A 15,398-nucleotide genomic window follows, 5' to 3' on the forward strand; every position below is an offset into this window, starting at 1 on the left:
AGTCCTGGACACGAGGCCCAGCCAGCCATGAAGCCTGGGGAAGATGACCCCCTGCTCCAGGCCTTGGCGGTCTCAAGGATGGGATTTTAAGCCCCCTTTCATAGAGCAGGTGGACGATGGAGCGAAGCCTGACCGTGGGCGCTCCTGCTGGCTTTGGGGAGCTCTCTGGAGGCGCTGATCAGACGGCCTTCCTGCTGCTGGCTCTGGGCCAGTCCTTCAGCCTCTCCCAGCCTACAGCCTTTCGTAAGACGGTGAGTGATGGATTCTTCACACAGAAAATCCTCCAGATCAACACGAAAAAGGCAGGAGCCCCAGTCAGGAAAATAGCAAAGGCTGTGAACAGGCTGTCTTCAGAAGAACTTTAAAAAGCTCATCAGCATAAGAAGAGGTGTTTAAAGTCATTTTTAAAATCAAGAAATGCAAATTAAAACACTTACAAGACAGACCTTCCCTCGCGTTGAACTGGTGAAGATGAGAAAGCTGGATGAGGAGGAGAGGGGTGTTGCCTGGGAGACTGGACCCAGCCGCGCAGTGTGCTGGGCGGTGGTCCAGGGAGCTGCGGTCCTGGCCAAGGTAGGTATTAACTGACCCTGCCACCCATCTGCTCCGCCCGGCTATAGCCCAGGGTCACAGGAGGACCCCTACGCAGCTGGCGCTGAGGCAGTGTGGCATCCGCCCCCCTGCTGTGTAACAAGCCAGCCCACTCACTGGCTTAAACATGCGACAGCCATTTGCTTTGCTTGTGAAACTCCCACCTCGGCAGGGTTCAGTGGGGACATCTTGTCTCTGCCCCACCTGCAGCATCAGCTAAGTCAGCTTCCAAGTTGGGGTGACCCAAGATCAAGGGGTTGGAGTCATCTGGAGATTTGTCTACACGTCTGCCATCAGCGAGGGCCTCGGCTGTGGGAACAGCCGTGGCGTGGGAGGCCTGCATTCGTTTCCTGTAACTAGCTACTGGGGAGCTTAAAACAACAAAAATTTACTCCCAAAGTCCTGAAGTCTGAAGTCAAGGCGTCCACAGGGCCGTGGCCCAGCAGAGTGCTAGACGACAACCCTTTCCTGCCTCGTCCAGCTCCGGGGGCTCCTGCAGTCTCTGCCTGTAGCTGCAAGCCTCTGCATCCATCATATGCCTCCTCCCGAAGTACGTAACCTTGCTCCTTACAAAGACGTCATTCTGACGGGATAGGGTCCACCTTAATCCAGTCTGACTTAGTCTTAACTTGATTATAGCTCCAAAGATCCTATTTCCAAATATGTTCACATTCCCGGGTTCCATGGAGTTTGGACATTATTCAGCCTTCATTATTCGGCCCCTTCATGCAGCTGCTTTCCTCCCAGTATGTGGCTAGGTCCCAAGATTGGGCGTCTCAAGACAGCAAGGCAGTTTTATGACTTAACCTGGAAAGCCATGCAACGTCACTTCCATTCAACGGGTCTTCTATGGGACTACTCCTCTAAGGGAGGACGGTGCAAAGACCTGCTCAGGTTCGAGTGGCACACTGAGACAGAGCCATGCTCCCTGGAGTAGCACACAACAGTTAACAGCAAACACCTGGGGCCACGCAAACAGCACTCAGAGCAGGAGCGGAGAAGCAGGGCTGGATACAGAGCAGAACGTCGGATCCGGTGCCTGGAAGCGACTCTGACCTAGGCAGAAAAGCGCCTTCACGCCGCCTCAAAGAGGCCCGGGTTGCTGATTTGTTGGGTTTTTTTGGTGGGGGGAGGAGGGTGCGGCGCCCCCAGCAGTGGGAGCGCGGAGTCCTAACGACTGGACCGCCAGGAAAGTCTCCTGAGGTTGTAGTTTTACATGACGCTGAAACGCCCGGCCGGCTTCCACCTGGAGCACTGGCCCCGCCAGAGGGCGGCTCGACCCCTCCCTCCCTCCCTCCCGTATCTGGTCAATCCCGTTAAGCAACGAGAAGGGTCCTGTCCCTGTTGGGGTAGCCCCGCCCCCAGGAGATTGCCCCGCCCCGCGTCCGGTCCCCGCTCCCGGCAGGCGCACGAAGAGCCACGGTACCTGCTTCCTCGGCACCCTGGCGCTCCCGAGGGTCCAGCTCAGGAGGTCGGCGCCCGCCTCGGTGGGAGCGTCCGCGGTGTGCCCCCTGTCCTTGGCTCCGCAGTCCGTGGAGGTTCGTGCTCCCGGGCCCTCACCAGGCCCCGCCCTGTCCGCGTTGGCGGAGGGGGCGGTGCCCGAAGAGACCCCGCCCCTAACGTCACGGCCGAGGGGTGGAGCCGGCCCGACGGAAGCGAGGTGCTGCTGGAGAGGCCCGAACAGAGCAGCGGGCGCTCGGGGACTGCTGGTGAGAGACAGGTAGGGCTGTCGTCCTCCGGGCCCACAGCACGATCTGCTGGGCAAAGGGGTCTCTGCTCGGGAAGGGAAACTCAGGTGGCGTACGTCTCCAGGGAAGGGGGTGCTGTAGATACCAGGGGCGCACAGTTGGTGGGGGACCTGTGGATGCAGGCGAGGGCTCTGGAGGCGCGCAGCGGGCAGGGAGGGACCTCTGCGTCCTGATACCCTATTCTATTCCCGCCCGCCAGCATGGGCAGCAGCTCGCTGTCCGAGGACTACCGTCTGTGCCTGGAGCGCGAACTTAGGCACGGCCGCGCGGGCGTGTGCGGGGACCCATCGCTACGCGCCGTGCTCTGGCACATCCTGGTGGAAGACTTCGACCTGCATGGGGCGCTGCAGGATGACGCGCTGGCACTACTCACCGATGGCCTGTGGGGCCGCGCCGACCTGGCCCCTGCGCTACGCGGCCTGGCCCGCGCCTTCGAGCTGCTGGAGTTAGCCGCCGTGCACCTGTATCTGCTGCCTTGGAGGAAAGAGTTCACCACCATCAAGGTAGGGCGCCGAGCCGAGTGGGGGCCCCCGCCCAGGCTACTGGGAGTTGGCTACCATCGGGACGGTGGCTACCGTCGGGCCTAAGGGATTTCAGGTGTCCTCAGAGGCTGATAGGTTTCAGAGAGCTCAGTGTGCTGAAGGGTCCTGGGCGTGTTGGAGCATCTCTTGGCCGAGGTTCCCCTTTGTACTCCTGGGGCTGAGAACATGGGGTGGGTGGAGGTCACCCGTTTGGATACCTGCCTTCCGAGGGGGATCCTGGTCCTTAAAGCTTGCATCACTGCCCTCCCCAAAGTAGCCTTGTGGCCCCAGTTACCATAGAAATCCTAGGACAGACACACAGGAAGGACTGGGCATTCCAGGGTCACCCTAATCTCTCCAGGAGAGATTTGTGGCTCCATTTGTGGAAGATGACATGGTTATCCCCTATGAAGTAGGCAGGGGCTGCGGGTGCCCCTGCATGTCCTAGTGGAGCCGGGCTAAACAAGTACCTAGCTCACCCCACAGCCTGGGTAGAGCTGAGCCCAGGGCCGGCCGGGCCCCTCCAGGTGAGCTGCAGGCTGGCAGGAGGGGGCAGGCTGCCTTCTGCTCTGAGCTAATTCAGAAGAGTGGGAAGGTAATGATGTCACTGGGCACGTGGGCGTCCGCCTCCACTGGTTGCCATGGCAGCAGCAGCCTCTCTCAGTGAGGTGAGCCGTGGAGCCCACTGCTCCACTGGGACACCTGCTGTTCTGAGCTTCTAGGACTTTCATTCATCCTTTCAGCCGAGGGCAGGATGCAGCCCCATGGGGGGCCAAGAGCAGAACAGACAGGCCTGATCTTGACACGCTCACGGGCTTCAGCACTGGGCAGACCTGGATGGGGTCTGCTTCTGCCGGCTCTGTGGCTTGGGGCAAGTTACCTAATCTTTTGGAATCCATTCCTTCCTCCATGAAGCAAACATGAGGACAGTCTAGCGCAAGGTCCATTGTGAGGGGTGAAAGCCCAGCCCTGAGAGCAGTCTTACAGCAGCGCCCCATCTGTGGAGGGACTCTCATCAGCTGTAAGCGAAGGCACACTCACAGGGTCCCAGGATCAAGGAACTGTAGACACGTGAGAGACACGTTATCACCATCCTAGGGACGCTTCTAGTTCCTTTGCAGCCTGGAGCCTCCAAAAACTACACATGTTCCATCCGTGTGGTGGAAAGCTGCACAGCTGGAGAAGTGAATGGCTAGGCCTCTGTCGTGTCAGAGAAAGCTCTCAGAAACTGGAAAAGCAGAGTTCCGAATGAGGGGTTTAGGAGGCTACCTGCTCAGAGCAAATAAGCACCTGTATTCTTTGTTTGCATGACCACTCAGCAGGTACACGGGAAACTAACTAAAGTAGCAAACCCCCACAGGTGAGAGGAGGTGGAGGGGACCCAGAGGGCAGCGAGATTTCTCAACAGGGCCTCTTTATTTAGTTTGTTCTATGACCCAGGTGAAATGTGTTAGATTAAACAATTGTGATGCTGGGGCCTACCTCAGCCAGTGAGATCAGAGTTTCTGGGGGTGGCCCTGAGCATCTATGGTTTTTTTGTTTTTGGCCGCACAGCCTGCGGGATCTCAGTTCCCCGACCGGGGACTGAACCCAGGCCCCAGCAGTGAAAGTGCCAAATCCTAACCACAAGACCACCAGGGAACTCCCAGCATGTATGTTTTTAAACAGCTCCTCTGGAGGGAGCGTCAGCACATCCCAGACCGCCTTGGGGCCATGCCGCCCCCTGGGGTGAGGATGGTGGCCCCCAAAGCAAGGGAGTGCAGCTGAGGCGGGGGCAGGTCTGCGGGAGGGTGGGCTGCCGCCGACCGGCCCCCTCCCTTGCAGACTTTCTCAGGGGGCTACGTGCACGTGCTGAAGGGCGCACTCTCGGAGGACCTCCTCATCCAGAGCTTCCAGAAGATGGGCTATGTGCGCAGGGACGACCACCGCCTTATGGTGGCTGCCCTGCCCCCCGCCCGCCAGCTTGTGCAGGTGGCCCTGGGCTGCTTTGCCCTGCGGCTGGAGTGTGAGATCCTGGGCGAGGTGCTGGCGCAGCTGGGCACCAGCATGCTGCCAGCCGAGGAGCTGCTGCAGGCACGGCGGGCCAGCGCGGACGTGGCCTCCTGCGTGGCCTGGCTGCAGCAGCGACTAGCCCGCGAAGAAGAGCCGCCACCTGTTCCCCCCCGTGGCTCCCCGGCCCGGTGCCAGGCCCGGCTGGACCTGTACCGGGACCTGCAGGAGGATGAGGGCTCAGATGAGACCAGCCTATACGGGGGACCCTCGCCAGGCCCCGACTCACCCCCCTCGGAGCTAGCCTGCCAGCCTCTGTTCTGGGAGCAGAGCGCCAGACTGTGGGGCGTGGGGGGCGGGGCCTGGGAGGCTGAGGCCAGCAGCCCGGCCTCGGAGGAGGAGCCCGAGGCCGAGGCCTTCTCCCTCCTCTCACTGCGCCAAGAGCTGCTCAGTCGGCCCGGAGACCTGGCCGCCCCCCAAGCCCCTGGAGCCCCTGAGCAGGCCAGCCCCCCACGAGTCCCCGAGCCCCCCGGCTACCAGACACACAGCTGCCTGGGCCCTGGTGCCCTCCCCACCCTCTGCTGTGACACGTGTCGCCAGCTGCACACTTCCCACTGTGCCACCCTGGCCACCTGCCGCCCGGGCCACCCTTTGCGCGCCCTGCACGGAAACCACCAGCGGCGCCTGTGGCTGCAGCGAGCCCAGGTGGACACCTTGCTCTACGATGCCCCTAGGCCCGCCTGGCCCTAGGCCCAGGGCTTTCTGGAGACATGTTCCGTGGTGCTTTTCTGGGCCTCATCCCTCCTCAGACCCGGGCCACTGGCCACCCTGCCCCTCCTGCCCCCCAGGGGTGCTGAGCACAGCGGCAGGTTGGGGGGCATGGAGACTCAACCCCGCTACGTGAGAGGTGGGGGCCGTCTTCCTCAGAAAGCTGCCGGCCCGCCCCCAGGGAGCACCCTCTCCCTCCTCTCCCACCCCTCCCCGGCCCCACCACTGGCCCCAGCGCCGCAGCTCCTGACCTGCTCCCTGCAAGTGCCCAAAGGGGTGCTCCACAGAGGAGTGTCCTTGGGGGCTCAGGTGATCTCATGAGCCCCGGAGCTTTGCTAAGACCATTCTAGGGGCTCTGCCAGGTGCATGGCTGACCCGGCTGAGGGGACCTGGTCCCCCATGGGTGTCACAGACCAGCACTGAATGAGCTGAGTGCTGGCCTGAGACCAGCCCCATGGGCTCCAGTCAGAGCTGGGCGGGGAAGCTGGACCCAAGGACAGAAGAGAAATGATCTAGTCTCCAGCCAGAGTGAATGCCCAAGAGTTCCAGAGAACAGCAGGCGGGAGACGGGGAGCCACGGAGCCCAAGAGGCTGTCACCCCACTTCCGGGTGAGCAACCAGTACCCCAGCAGCCTCCCTGCTGCATCTTCCTGCTGTCCGGCCTCGGAAGGCAGGGTGAGAGAGCTCCAAGGCTCCCACCCCAGAGCCCACCTGGGTCCCGTGGTGAAGATGCACCAGCTGCCAGCCGACAGCCTGCTCGCAGGGCTGGAGGGGGTGGGTCTGCCCACCTGGGCCTGGGGTGGGGCCAGTCTTGTGTGTGGCCCCTCCCCCCACACCTGTCTGTCACGCGAATCACAACCTCAAAGTACATTAAAGGACGCTGGATCCAGCTGTGTCTGTGAGGAAAGCGTTTATCTCTCCGAGGCCCAACCATGTCCCTCCCCAGGAGCCTCAGTGGGGAGTGGGCACAGGGCACAGCCCCCAATCCAGGGGCTGTCCCTCTGGTGGGCTCAGAGCTGCCCAGACTCTAGTCCACCAAGCTGGCGGCACCCCACACCCCACCCCTCCTTCCCACTCTGAGTCCTGCAGCCCCAGCGGGGGGGTCACTGTAGCCTCTCCCTTCCTAGGCCGACCCTGGGGATCAAGTGGGGACAAAAGTGACCACGTGGGGTCTGCTCGTCCCAAGCCAGAGACACCTCCTGGGCCCAGCCAAATTTCCTCCTGGGAAGTGAGGGTCTGAGGGCTTGGCAACAGGTGGACCCAGCCCAGCCACCAGATGGCAGAGCCATGAGATGACAGAGCCACCAGGTGGCGCCCGGCAGGGTGTCTGGGCCTGCAGGACGCACCCACCGGCATCCCCCATGTCCACACGCTGCCGTTCTGGGGCAGCGGTGGGCAGAGGTGCAGGAAGCGGTGCAGTCAGCTGGAGCAGCTGGTCGGTCCTGGCCGAGGGACAGGCCGGGCCGCAGGGGCCCCTGCCCTCAGGGCTTGCAGCGCCGGCTCTGGCTCTCAGCGCCTGAGGATGTGGCCGGGGCAGCACGCTTGTTGCGGTGGTGGGGGAAAGTGGGCATGAGCTCCGGCTCGCAGGCTGCAGGGAGGGGGCTGCTCAGCGCCGGGTGGGAAGGGCCCCCCACGCCTCCCTCTGCTCCCCTCCTGGCCCTGCACACGGTTCCTGCGGCACGAGCAGCCCGTGCCTGCTCGGGCCCCACTGCCCACCTGCCCAACAGCGGCCCCGGCCCGGACAGGGACCCCCAGCCAAGCGCCGGCCAGGGGGTGGGGGAGACTCACGCAGGGGCTTCTCCTTGAAGTAGGAGCTCTCCAGGCAGTCGCCGGCCGTCGCCCTGGAGAGAAGGCCTTGCCGTTCATGGGGCCTGGCCCATCTCCCTCACACCTGCCCCGCACGGCAGACAGCTGGGTGGCAGGTAGGGACCGGGGGCCCAGAAACCGACAGGAGCCTCAGAAAGGGCTTCATGACCTGGGCGGGCAGAGGCCCAGGCCTCACAGGCATGTCTGGGAGGGGCCCTCTCAGTCACGGCGCCCCTGCCCGCCCGCAGGCCGGGTCAGCACCTTTTCTTGGGGTCGTACATGAAGAGAAGGTTCAGCAGGCGCAGGCCGGCCTCCGAGAGCCACGGGAACTTGTGCTTCAGGTTGTTGTAGGGCTGCTTCCTCAGACTGTACTGGCTCACCAGTGGCAGCTGGGAGAAGCCCTGTGTGGGGGAGGGGGAGTGGCAGCTGCAGGCTGGCGGCCGGCAGGGGGCAGGAGAGGGGAGGGCAGGGCCGGCACTCACCGGCCAGATGTTCTCACTGGGTGTCCCCAGCAGCTGTACGATCAGGTCCACCTGGTGGATCTCGGAAGCGCCGGGCAGAAGGGGCTTATGGGCCAGCAGCTCGGCCAGGATGCAGCCCACGGCCCTGCAGGGGAGCACGGGGCCTCGCCTCAGCTCCTCCGGCCCCGCAGAGCACCACTCCACCGGGCCCCGGCCCCCGGGCGCTGGGGTCAGAGGACGGGGGCAGAGCTGGGAGGAGGCCACGACGGGAAGGCAGGTGACCACTGGGTTCTCCCCCCGGGCCACGTGAGCTGGCACCAGCAGGCCTCTCTGAGTGGCCACAAGGGCGGGTCCTCAGTGATGGGGGCCGTGAACGCCGAAGCCGTCTTACACTGCCTCTCGGGACCCCAGGCGCAGGCCCACCTTCCTGGGAGTTGGGAGGCTGGCGAGACCCCAGCCCCACTCCTGCCCCGCCAGCTCCCACAAGACCACCCCGCCCTGCCCAAGGCCCCGGGTGCATCCACCCCTCACCACATGTCGATGCTGGTGGTCTGCGTGGTGGTCCCCAGCAGCAGTTCAGGGGCTCGGTACCTGCGAACAGGAGCCCCCACCTTGGGTCTGGCAGTTCCTCTCCTCTGGCCCGGCCTCCACGAGGCACCGTGGCTCTGCACCAGCCTACCCACCAGCCACCACCGGCCCTGAGAGCCAGAGTCAGCCTGGACGATGGAGCATGAAGCCCAGCTCGGCTGTCCCTTCCACTAAACCCGACAAACACAGCACACGAGGCAGCAGCTGCTGTCACTGGATGGCTCCCGCGTGCAGCAGTGTCCTGTGCTGGCCCGTTCTACGCAGGTCGGGGCTGAGTGGCACACGGCAGAAAGCATCCTGCCCTAAAGCACAACCCCGTTCTTCCAAATGTCGAGTGAGAAATAATTACAGAGGACATGCACTGTTCTGTCCTCCCGTCGGTGGAGACACCGCCCCTTCCGAGCAGCTCAGAGCAGCACCCCGTCTGGACGGGGCAGGTCCTTCCCGGTGGCAGCCCTGCTCGGCCTCAGGAGCCATCCACACCCAGCCTCTGAGTGTGTGCACCCCACAGCCTAAAATCCTCCCAGGTCCTTGAGCAGCTTCAGCGTGACCCCCCACTTCCCATGGTCCCCAGGGACTCACCAGAGGGTGACCACCTTGGGGGTCATTGGCTTCAGCGGGATGCCATAGGCCCGGGCCAGGCCGAAATCCGCTGGACAGACGGGAGGGAGAGTGTCACCCAGTGAAGACTGTCCACTGACGTTTGCAACCAGCTTGTAGCGTGCAGGGTGCTTATCGGGACCGGCCTGCCGCCCCGTCGAGGTGGCGCTCATGGAGGCCCCCACCAAAGAGCCAGCACCTGCACCCACCTGTCTTCACGCAGCCCTTATCCGTCATGAGCAAGTTGGAGACCTTCAGATCCCTGTGACAAAAAGAGAACACCAGTGCTTCCCGGGAAACTGCGTGGGGAAAGAGGCTGTCACCGTCGCAGTGACGCTTAGAACATTTCCCCATACGTCTCCTCCTGTCCGTCGCAGTGATACTTAGAACATTTCCCCATACGTCTCCTCCTGTCCGTCGCAGTGATGCTTAGAACATTTCCCCATACGTCTCCTCCTGTTTGCACTTTTTTTTTTTTTTTCCGGTACGCGGGCCTCTCACTGTTGTGGCCTCTCCCGTTGCGGAGCACAGGCTCCGGACGCGCAGGCTCAGCGGCCATGGCTCAGGGGCCCAGCCGCTCCACTGCATGTGGGATCTTCCCGGACCGGGGCACGAACCCGTGTCCCCTGCATCGGCAGGCGGACTCTCAACCACTGCGCCACCAAGGAAGCCCCTGTTTGCACTTTTTAATTTTTTTTATGTGGACCATTTTTAAAGTCTTCACTGAATTTGTTACAATATTGCTTCTGGGTTTTTTTAGGTTTTTTTTTGCGGTACGCGGGCCTTTCACTGCTGTGGCCTCTCCCATTGCGGAGCACAGGCTCCGGACGCACAGGCTCAGCGGCCATGGCTCATGGGCCCAGCCGCTCCGCGGCATGTGGGATCTTCCCGCACCGGGGCACGAACCCACGTCCCCTGCATCGGCAGGCGGACCCCCAACCACTGCACCACCAGGGAAGCCCTACTGCTTCTTTTTTATGCTTTGGATTTTCTGGCCGCGAGGCATGTGGGATCTTAGCTCCCCGACCAGCGATCGAACCCGCACCCCCTGCATTGGAAGGCAAAGTCTAAACCACTGGACCGCCATGAAGTCCCTGCACTTCTTAAAAATAAGGAGGGCAGGCAGTGCAAGGCGATTTGGCAGCTGGGAACACCAGAGAGAGCTCTCAGTAACTTTCTAAGAAACTGGCAGAGGCGGCCTTGAGCCCAGGTCTGACTTCCAGGGCTGTGTCTGATCCCCACCCAGGCCATGCGAGCCACCGAGGGCACACGGAACTGCTGCCTGCAAGGTCCTGCCCAGGCCTGCAAGACCCTCCCCTCTGCCCCTCCAGTCTCTGCCCTTCCTGGCCTGCCTTCCAGTAAGGCTCTCTCCAAGGCAGCACTTCTCAGAGCCTGACTCGCTCACACCATCGGCCCCCCAGAGGAGAAAACAGGTATTATCTGCTCTTGGACCATCCGCCAGGAGCAGTCACAGAACCTCTACTGCATCGAGGCTGTGCCTGCTCCTCTCCTGGATACTGGGCAACGTCAACTGGCACTGGGTCAGTACTGGCAGTCACACTTCCCCCATGTCACAAACCAGCACTCCTCTGGAAAAATGTTTGCTGAGGCCCCGCCCCCTTCCAGGCCCGTGGACCCCGCCCACCTGTGGATGATGAAGTTCCGGTGCAAGTACTGGAGGCCCCGGAGCACCTGCAGCACGATGCACTTGACCTGTAGAGGGCCAGGATGCAGGGTCAGGGCAGCCTGCGTCTGCCACAGTGCGCCGAGCAAGGACGTGGGAAGCCCGCCACCAGAGCCCGCAGCCTCAAACCTGCGCCTCAGAGAAGGGTGTCGGCATGTTCTCCAGAAGGCTGGCCAGGTCCTGCTCACAGTAACCCATCACCAGGAAGATGCTGAAAAGAAGAGGGGGAAATGCAGGCCACCTCCCACCTCCTCCCAAGTGGGCCAAGGGACCCTCCTGGGGCAGCAGGAAGGGCAAGAGGGAGGGGCGGGCAGGACCCAATGCGGGGGCAGCAAGCGGCCCACTCACCTCTCCAGGTGGTTCCCCACAACCACCTCCTTCAGCTCCACGATGTTCGGATGGCGGAGGCGAAGGAGAAGCGTGATCTCTCGAAGGCTGCTGATGGGGACCCCTGCAACCCAGCGCGGCCTCAGCGAGCCCACCCCTGCAGTCAGGACCCCCTGACAGCCTCTGGGACCGCCCCCTGCAGACAGGGACCCCTGACAGCCTCTGGGACCGCCCCCTGCAGACAGGGACCCCTGACAGCCTCTGGGACCCCCCCCCCGCAGACAGGGACCCCTGACAGCCTCTGTGACGCCCAGTCCTGCAGACAGGGACCCCTGACAGCCTCTGTGACCCCCCCCCCGCAGACAGGGACCCCTGACAGCCTCTGTGACGCTCCCCTGCACACAGGGACCCCTGACAGCCAGCTACTCAGTGAGCCCCCAACCCCTGTCTACATCCCCTCTCAGGGACCCCCATGCCCGCCGCTGTCAGGGCTCTGCCTGCTACTTCAGGGAGAAGCAAGGCCATCCTAACCAGCACCTTTAACTCTTCCCTCCTTCATCAAATGCAAGCAGCACTCTGTACTGACCCCTGTGCATGGCAGGTGGCCCCCAGTGCGCCCAGCACAGCCCTGCCTGCACAGGCAGCCACGGGGCTGTCGGCAGGGCGGCGTGGAGCACACAGGTGCTGCCGGCTCAGTCTTGGGTGGGAAAGCCCTGTGGAGGGGTGACGCTGAGCTGAGACAGAAGATGAGGCAGTCACCCAAGGGGAGGGTGAAGGGGATGAACCGCACAGGGCTTAGGGGGGCTGAGGCCTAGACTGTGTGGCAGGGGCCAGGCTGCAGCCCCCAGAGATCAGCCTCCTTTGACCATCATGCAGACACCCTTGGGAAAGCAGGCGCGACTCGGGGGCGGGCCTCAGGCAACTCACACCTTCCTCCCCCTCCCACGTGAGCTCAGAGTGGTCCGGCGGCCCCTCCGTGCTCACCATCCTTCTCCTTGTCCATCCGCACTTTCTTCAGGGCAACAATCTCATCCGTTTGGGTATCCCGGGCCCTGTCTGCAATGGAAACTCCTCCAGGATAGGCTCCAAGCCCGACCCCACCGTGTGGCCTCCTGCCCCACAGGGGCTCCCTTCTTTTCCCCCTTGACTGCTGGGTACCCGGTGGCAGCCCGTCCACACTCCTCGCAAGCAGCACCTGACCCTGCGAGATGTGCTCCCTGGGGAGTCCTCTGGCTTGAGCCGGTACAGGGCCCCTGGTTGTGAGAAGCTCCCTGTAGGTTTTCCTTCTTAGAGCTGGTATGCAGATCACTGCTTTGTGCTCTGCGGTTACTATGTTCCAACAGCAAATAACGTAGCTTATCTTGAAAAAGGAACTCTTATTTTGTCAAAGCTGGCTCCCCAAAGCACTGTGCTAAATTGTGCATCTTCCAAACCCGCAGCCGTTTGACGCACACCAATGTCCCAGCTACTGTGGATGCAGCTCTGGCTATAACAGCTACCTCTACTCACGGGTACACATTAGCAACCTGATGCTTGTGTTTATTCAGGAGTGGTGTGAAATCTATGGCAATTACACCAGGGATTAGAGGTCACCTGTCCCCTCCTTCCAGCCCCGCCACAGCTACTGCTGGGACAGTCCCTGGGCGCCCAGGCCTCCCACCGTGGCCACTCACACACAATGCCGTAGGTGCCTTCCCCAATGCGGTTCAGCTTCTCAAACTCCTTCACGCTCCGGCACCGTCCCAGCTGAAAGAGAGAGGTGCTGGCGGTGAGGGGATCCGGCAGCTAATGGCACCAGAGATGGATATGGACACGCAATTGGTACCAAAAAGCCAGCTCGTGTCCTGCTCACCAAACAGAAAGGTCACCACACACCTGGGTTTGCAGGTGAGAAAATGGGGTGATGATGCTGGCCTCTTTGAATGTGATATCAAAGACGGTCTAACCACTCCCTTTCAATTCCATGGTCCAGATGTGTGCTGCCCAAAAGGAGGAACCGCCAGCCACATTTGGTTAAAATTAACTAAAATGAAAGTAAAAGTCCATTTCTTCAGCTGCATAAGCCATGTGAAGCGCTCGATGGCCCCACGCAGCTGTGGTGACCATCCTGGACGATTCAGAAAACAGAACATTTCCACCATCACAGAAAGTCCCCTGAACAGCACCGCTCTAAATTATGCTCTGGGGTTTTCTCCGGCAGTCCACTGGATAGAACTGCACACTCTCAGTGCCGAGGGCCTGGATTCAATCCCTGACTGGGGGAACTGAAATCCCACAAGCTGCAGGGAGAGGCCATAAAGAAAGAAAGAAAGAAACAAGCAAGCTCTGGACGAGGAAAAAGCTTGAAGAACTTCTCAAAGCATCTACCAAGCACAGTGGAAACACTTCTGCGGCAAAAACTGTCTCAGTCATCCACACGTTACTTCTTCCTTTGGGTTATGAAACTGCCCAGGGGCACATAGCCACCCAGCTGGTGGCCACAGTTCCCAGCCTCCCTTGCAGCTGGGTGTGACCATGTGACTAAATCCTGGCCAATGGGATGCGGGCAGAAGGGACAAGTGTAACTTTTTGATCAAAGGAGGCTGCTTGCTGCTCACGCCTTCCTGCCCCTTGAGGCAGGCTGGGATTTGGGTGGGGCACAGGTGAAGCAAAGAGACAACCTGAGTGCCTGGCCCACCTGTGAGGCGTTAGGGGAGCCAGAAATAAAGTCCTGTACTACGCCACTGTATTTTGGGGTCTCCATATTCTAGCAGAGAGCCTGTACCCTAATACACCGCCAGTTGTAGCAGAATCAATGAGCACCTCCCCTTGGGTCGGAGAAGCACGTGCGGCAAGGTTCAAGTTCTAAGAGCCCTTCTTTGGACTCCCTGCCTCTATGTATCTTGCCCGCCATCCTGGGGAACGGAGTCAGAGTCACCTGGCCTGTACTGAAGCCCTTCCACGGTTTCAGCTCAACCTAGTTGTCCTCTCTCTCCCGTGACCCCCTGGTGCTTCTTGTGCGCTCTGTGCTTCGCGGGACTTTGCTCCTGCTGCTGCCCAGGTCTGGCAAGAACCCTCCTCGTCTCTGCGTGTCCAAAACGCACTCACACTTACCCGCCCAGCAGAAATGCTACCGCTTTGCAAAACTGCTTCCTGGCCCCCAGCTGAAAGCATTCTTTCTCTGAAAAATCCCGACACTTTCGTCTCACAGCACCTAGTATTGTGCACTGTCCTCGTCCGGGTATGTCTTAACTCCCCACTGAGAGCAGCTGCTGCGTGTCTCGGTGATGAACGACGGCGGCGGACGGCTCGGGGGGGGGGGGGTCCTGCGCTCACTCAGCCAGTATGTTAGGATCCTTACTGGGCACTGAGGCGGCCTCTCAGAGCACCAGCAAGTGTTTAAAACAATCCGCCGCCAGGGTTCACACCTGTCCCTGCACGAGCCGTCTACCTTGGAGAAACCACCCAACGCCCCTAAGCTTCACCCTCCTCACCTCTACAAAGGGTCCCCGAAAAGACTAAGTGACAGTTACACACGCAGAAGCCCCACACGGAGCAAGGCACGAACGAAGCTGCCGGGTCACAGGTGGGGCCCCGCGCACGGTGCACCCACAGCCCGGTGGGAGACACGCCTCCAACTCTTCCCATGGCTACTGTCTCCAGACACAAGGCGCCCGTCCCCGGCACAAAGCTAAGAAACGCCCGCGCTGCAGCGCGCTCTGGCCTAGGCGGCCGGAGGCCAGAGAGCCGGCCCTTCCCTCGCGCGGGCGTCACACGCCCCGGGGTCTGCGGACCGGCCGGGACCGGAGTCCCGGGCGGCCGCCGCCAGCTTCCGCGCCTGTCGCGAGGAGCTCTGGGACTGTCGTTCCCGCTCTCGCCGGAAACCTGGCGCTTTAGCGCGACACTGAGGGCCCCAGTGCGTTTCGGCTCCGCCCTGCCGCCGGCGAGGACACATCTACCCCGAGCAGCCCGTCGTCGCACCCTGTGCTCTGGAGGCACCGTGAAGAAGCCTTCCTTACGGATACACTTCAGACGGATCTGTTCCGGCTCCGGCTCCGGCTCCCCCATGCCGAGCTCAGCCCCACCCCACCCACCCCCACTTCCCATGTGCGCAGGCGCAGACGGGTATTCCTCGGAGCAAGCGCATGGCCTACTTCCGGGGCGTCCCCTCCTCAGCAACGGTTACCAAGGAAACCTCCCGAAGACCCGACCCCACCCACGAGGACCTCAACTCCTACGATGCACTCGAACTACCAAGCTTCTAGCTTTACTTTAGTTTTTTGTTTGTTTGTTTGTTTGTTTTGCGGTACGCGGGCCTCTCACTGTTGTGGCCTCT

At 61.6% G+C, this 15,398-nt stretch overlaps 2 protein-coding genes across 6 annotated transcripts; one reads left to right on the forward strand and one right to left on the reverse strand.

Moving 5' to 3' along the window:
- The first annotated feature begins 2,192 nt into the window (after positions 1–2,192).
- On the forward strand, positions 2,193–5,600 carry SPATA2L (spermatogenesis associated 2 like). Its single transcript, XM_079906705.1, has 3 exons — positions 2,193–2,311; positions 2,539–2,842; positions 4,685–5,600. The coding sequence occupies exons 2-3, from the start codon at positions 2,540–2,542 to the stop codon at positions 5,597–5,599; spliced, it is 1,218 nt and encodes a 405-aa protein (XP_079762831.1). The 5' UTR covers positions 2,193–2,311; position 2,539; the 3' UTR covers position 5,600.
- Positions 5,601–5,650: 50 nt separating this feature from the next.
- CDK10 (cyclin dependent kinase 10) lies at positions 5,651–15,169 on the reverse strand (the record flags this gene model as incomplete). 5 transcript variants are annotated; one of them, XM_079906708.1, is made up of 13 exons in its annotated part: positions 6,511–7,205; positions 7,406–7,458; positions 7,685–7,824; positions 7,906–8,029; positions 8,416–8,475; positions 9,055–9,124; positions 9,282–9,334; positions 10,718–10,785; positions 10,886–10,967; positions 11,105–11,207; positions 12,068–12,139; positions 12,757–12,829; positions 15,044–15,137. In XM_079906708.1, the coding sequence occupies 13 exons, from the start codon at positions 15,128–15,130 to the stop codon at positions 7,099–7,101; spliced, it is 1,092 nt and encodes a 363-aa protein (XP_079762834.1). In that variant the 3' UTR covers positions 6,511–7,098. The 5 variants fall into 5 exon arrangements, with proteins under 5 accessions (XP_079762833.1, XP_079762836.1, XP_079762835.1 ...); XM_079906710.1 differs by having other exon boundaries at positions 5,927–7,458; positions 15,082–15,132; XM_079906709.1 differs by lacking the exon at positions 15,044–15,137 and adding an exon at positions 12,959–13,736 and having other exon boundaries at positions 5,927–7,458.
- Between the last annotated feature and the right edge of the window lie 229 nt (positions 15,170–15,398).

Source organism: Stenella coeruleoalba, assembly GCF_951394435.1.
Source record: "Stenella coeruleoalba genome assembly, chromosome: 20".
Taxonomy (NCBI): domain Eukaryota; kingdom Metazoa; phylum Chordata; class Mammalia; order Artiodactyla; family Delphinidae; genus Stenella; species Stenella coeruleoalba.

What these genes read in the sequence shown, in the direction of transcription:
- SPATA2L (XM_079906705.1), top strand. Translation starts at nt 2,540, where the DNA reads ATGGGCAGCAGCTCGCTGTCCGAGGACTACCGTCTGTGCCTGGAGCGC. An exon ending in AAGAGTTCACCACCATCAAG is followed by an intron (nt 2,843 to 4,684) that starts GTAGGGCGCCGA and finishes CCTCCCTTGCAG; the next exon opens with ACTTTCTCAGGGGGCTACGT.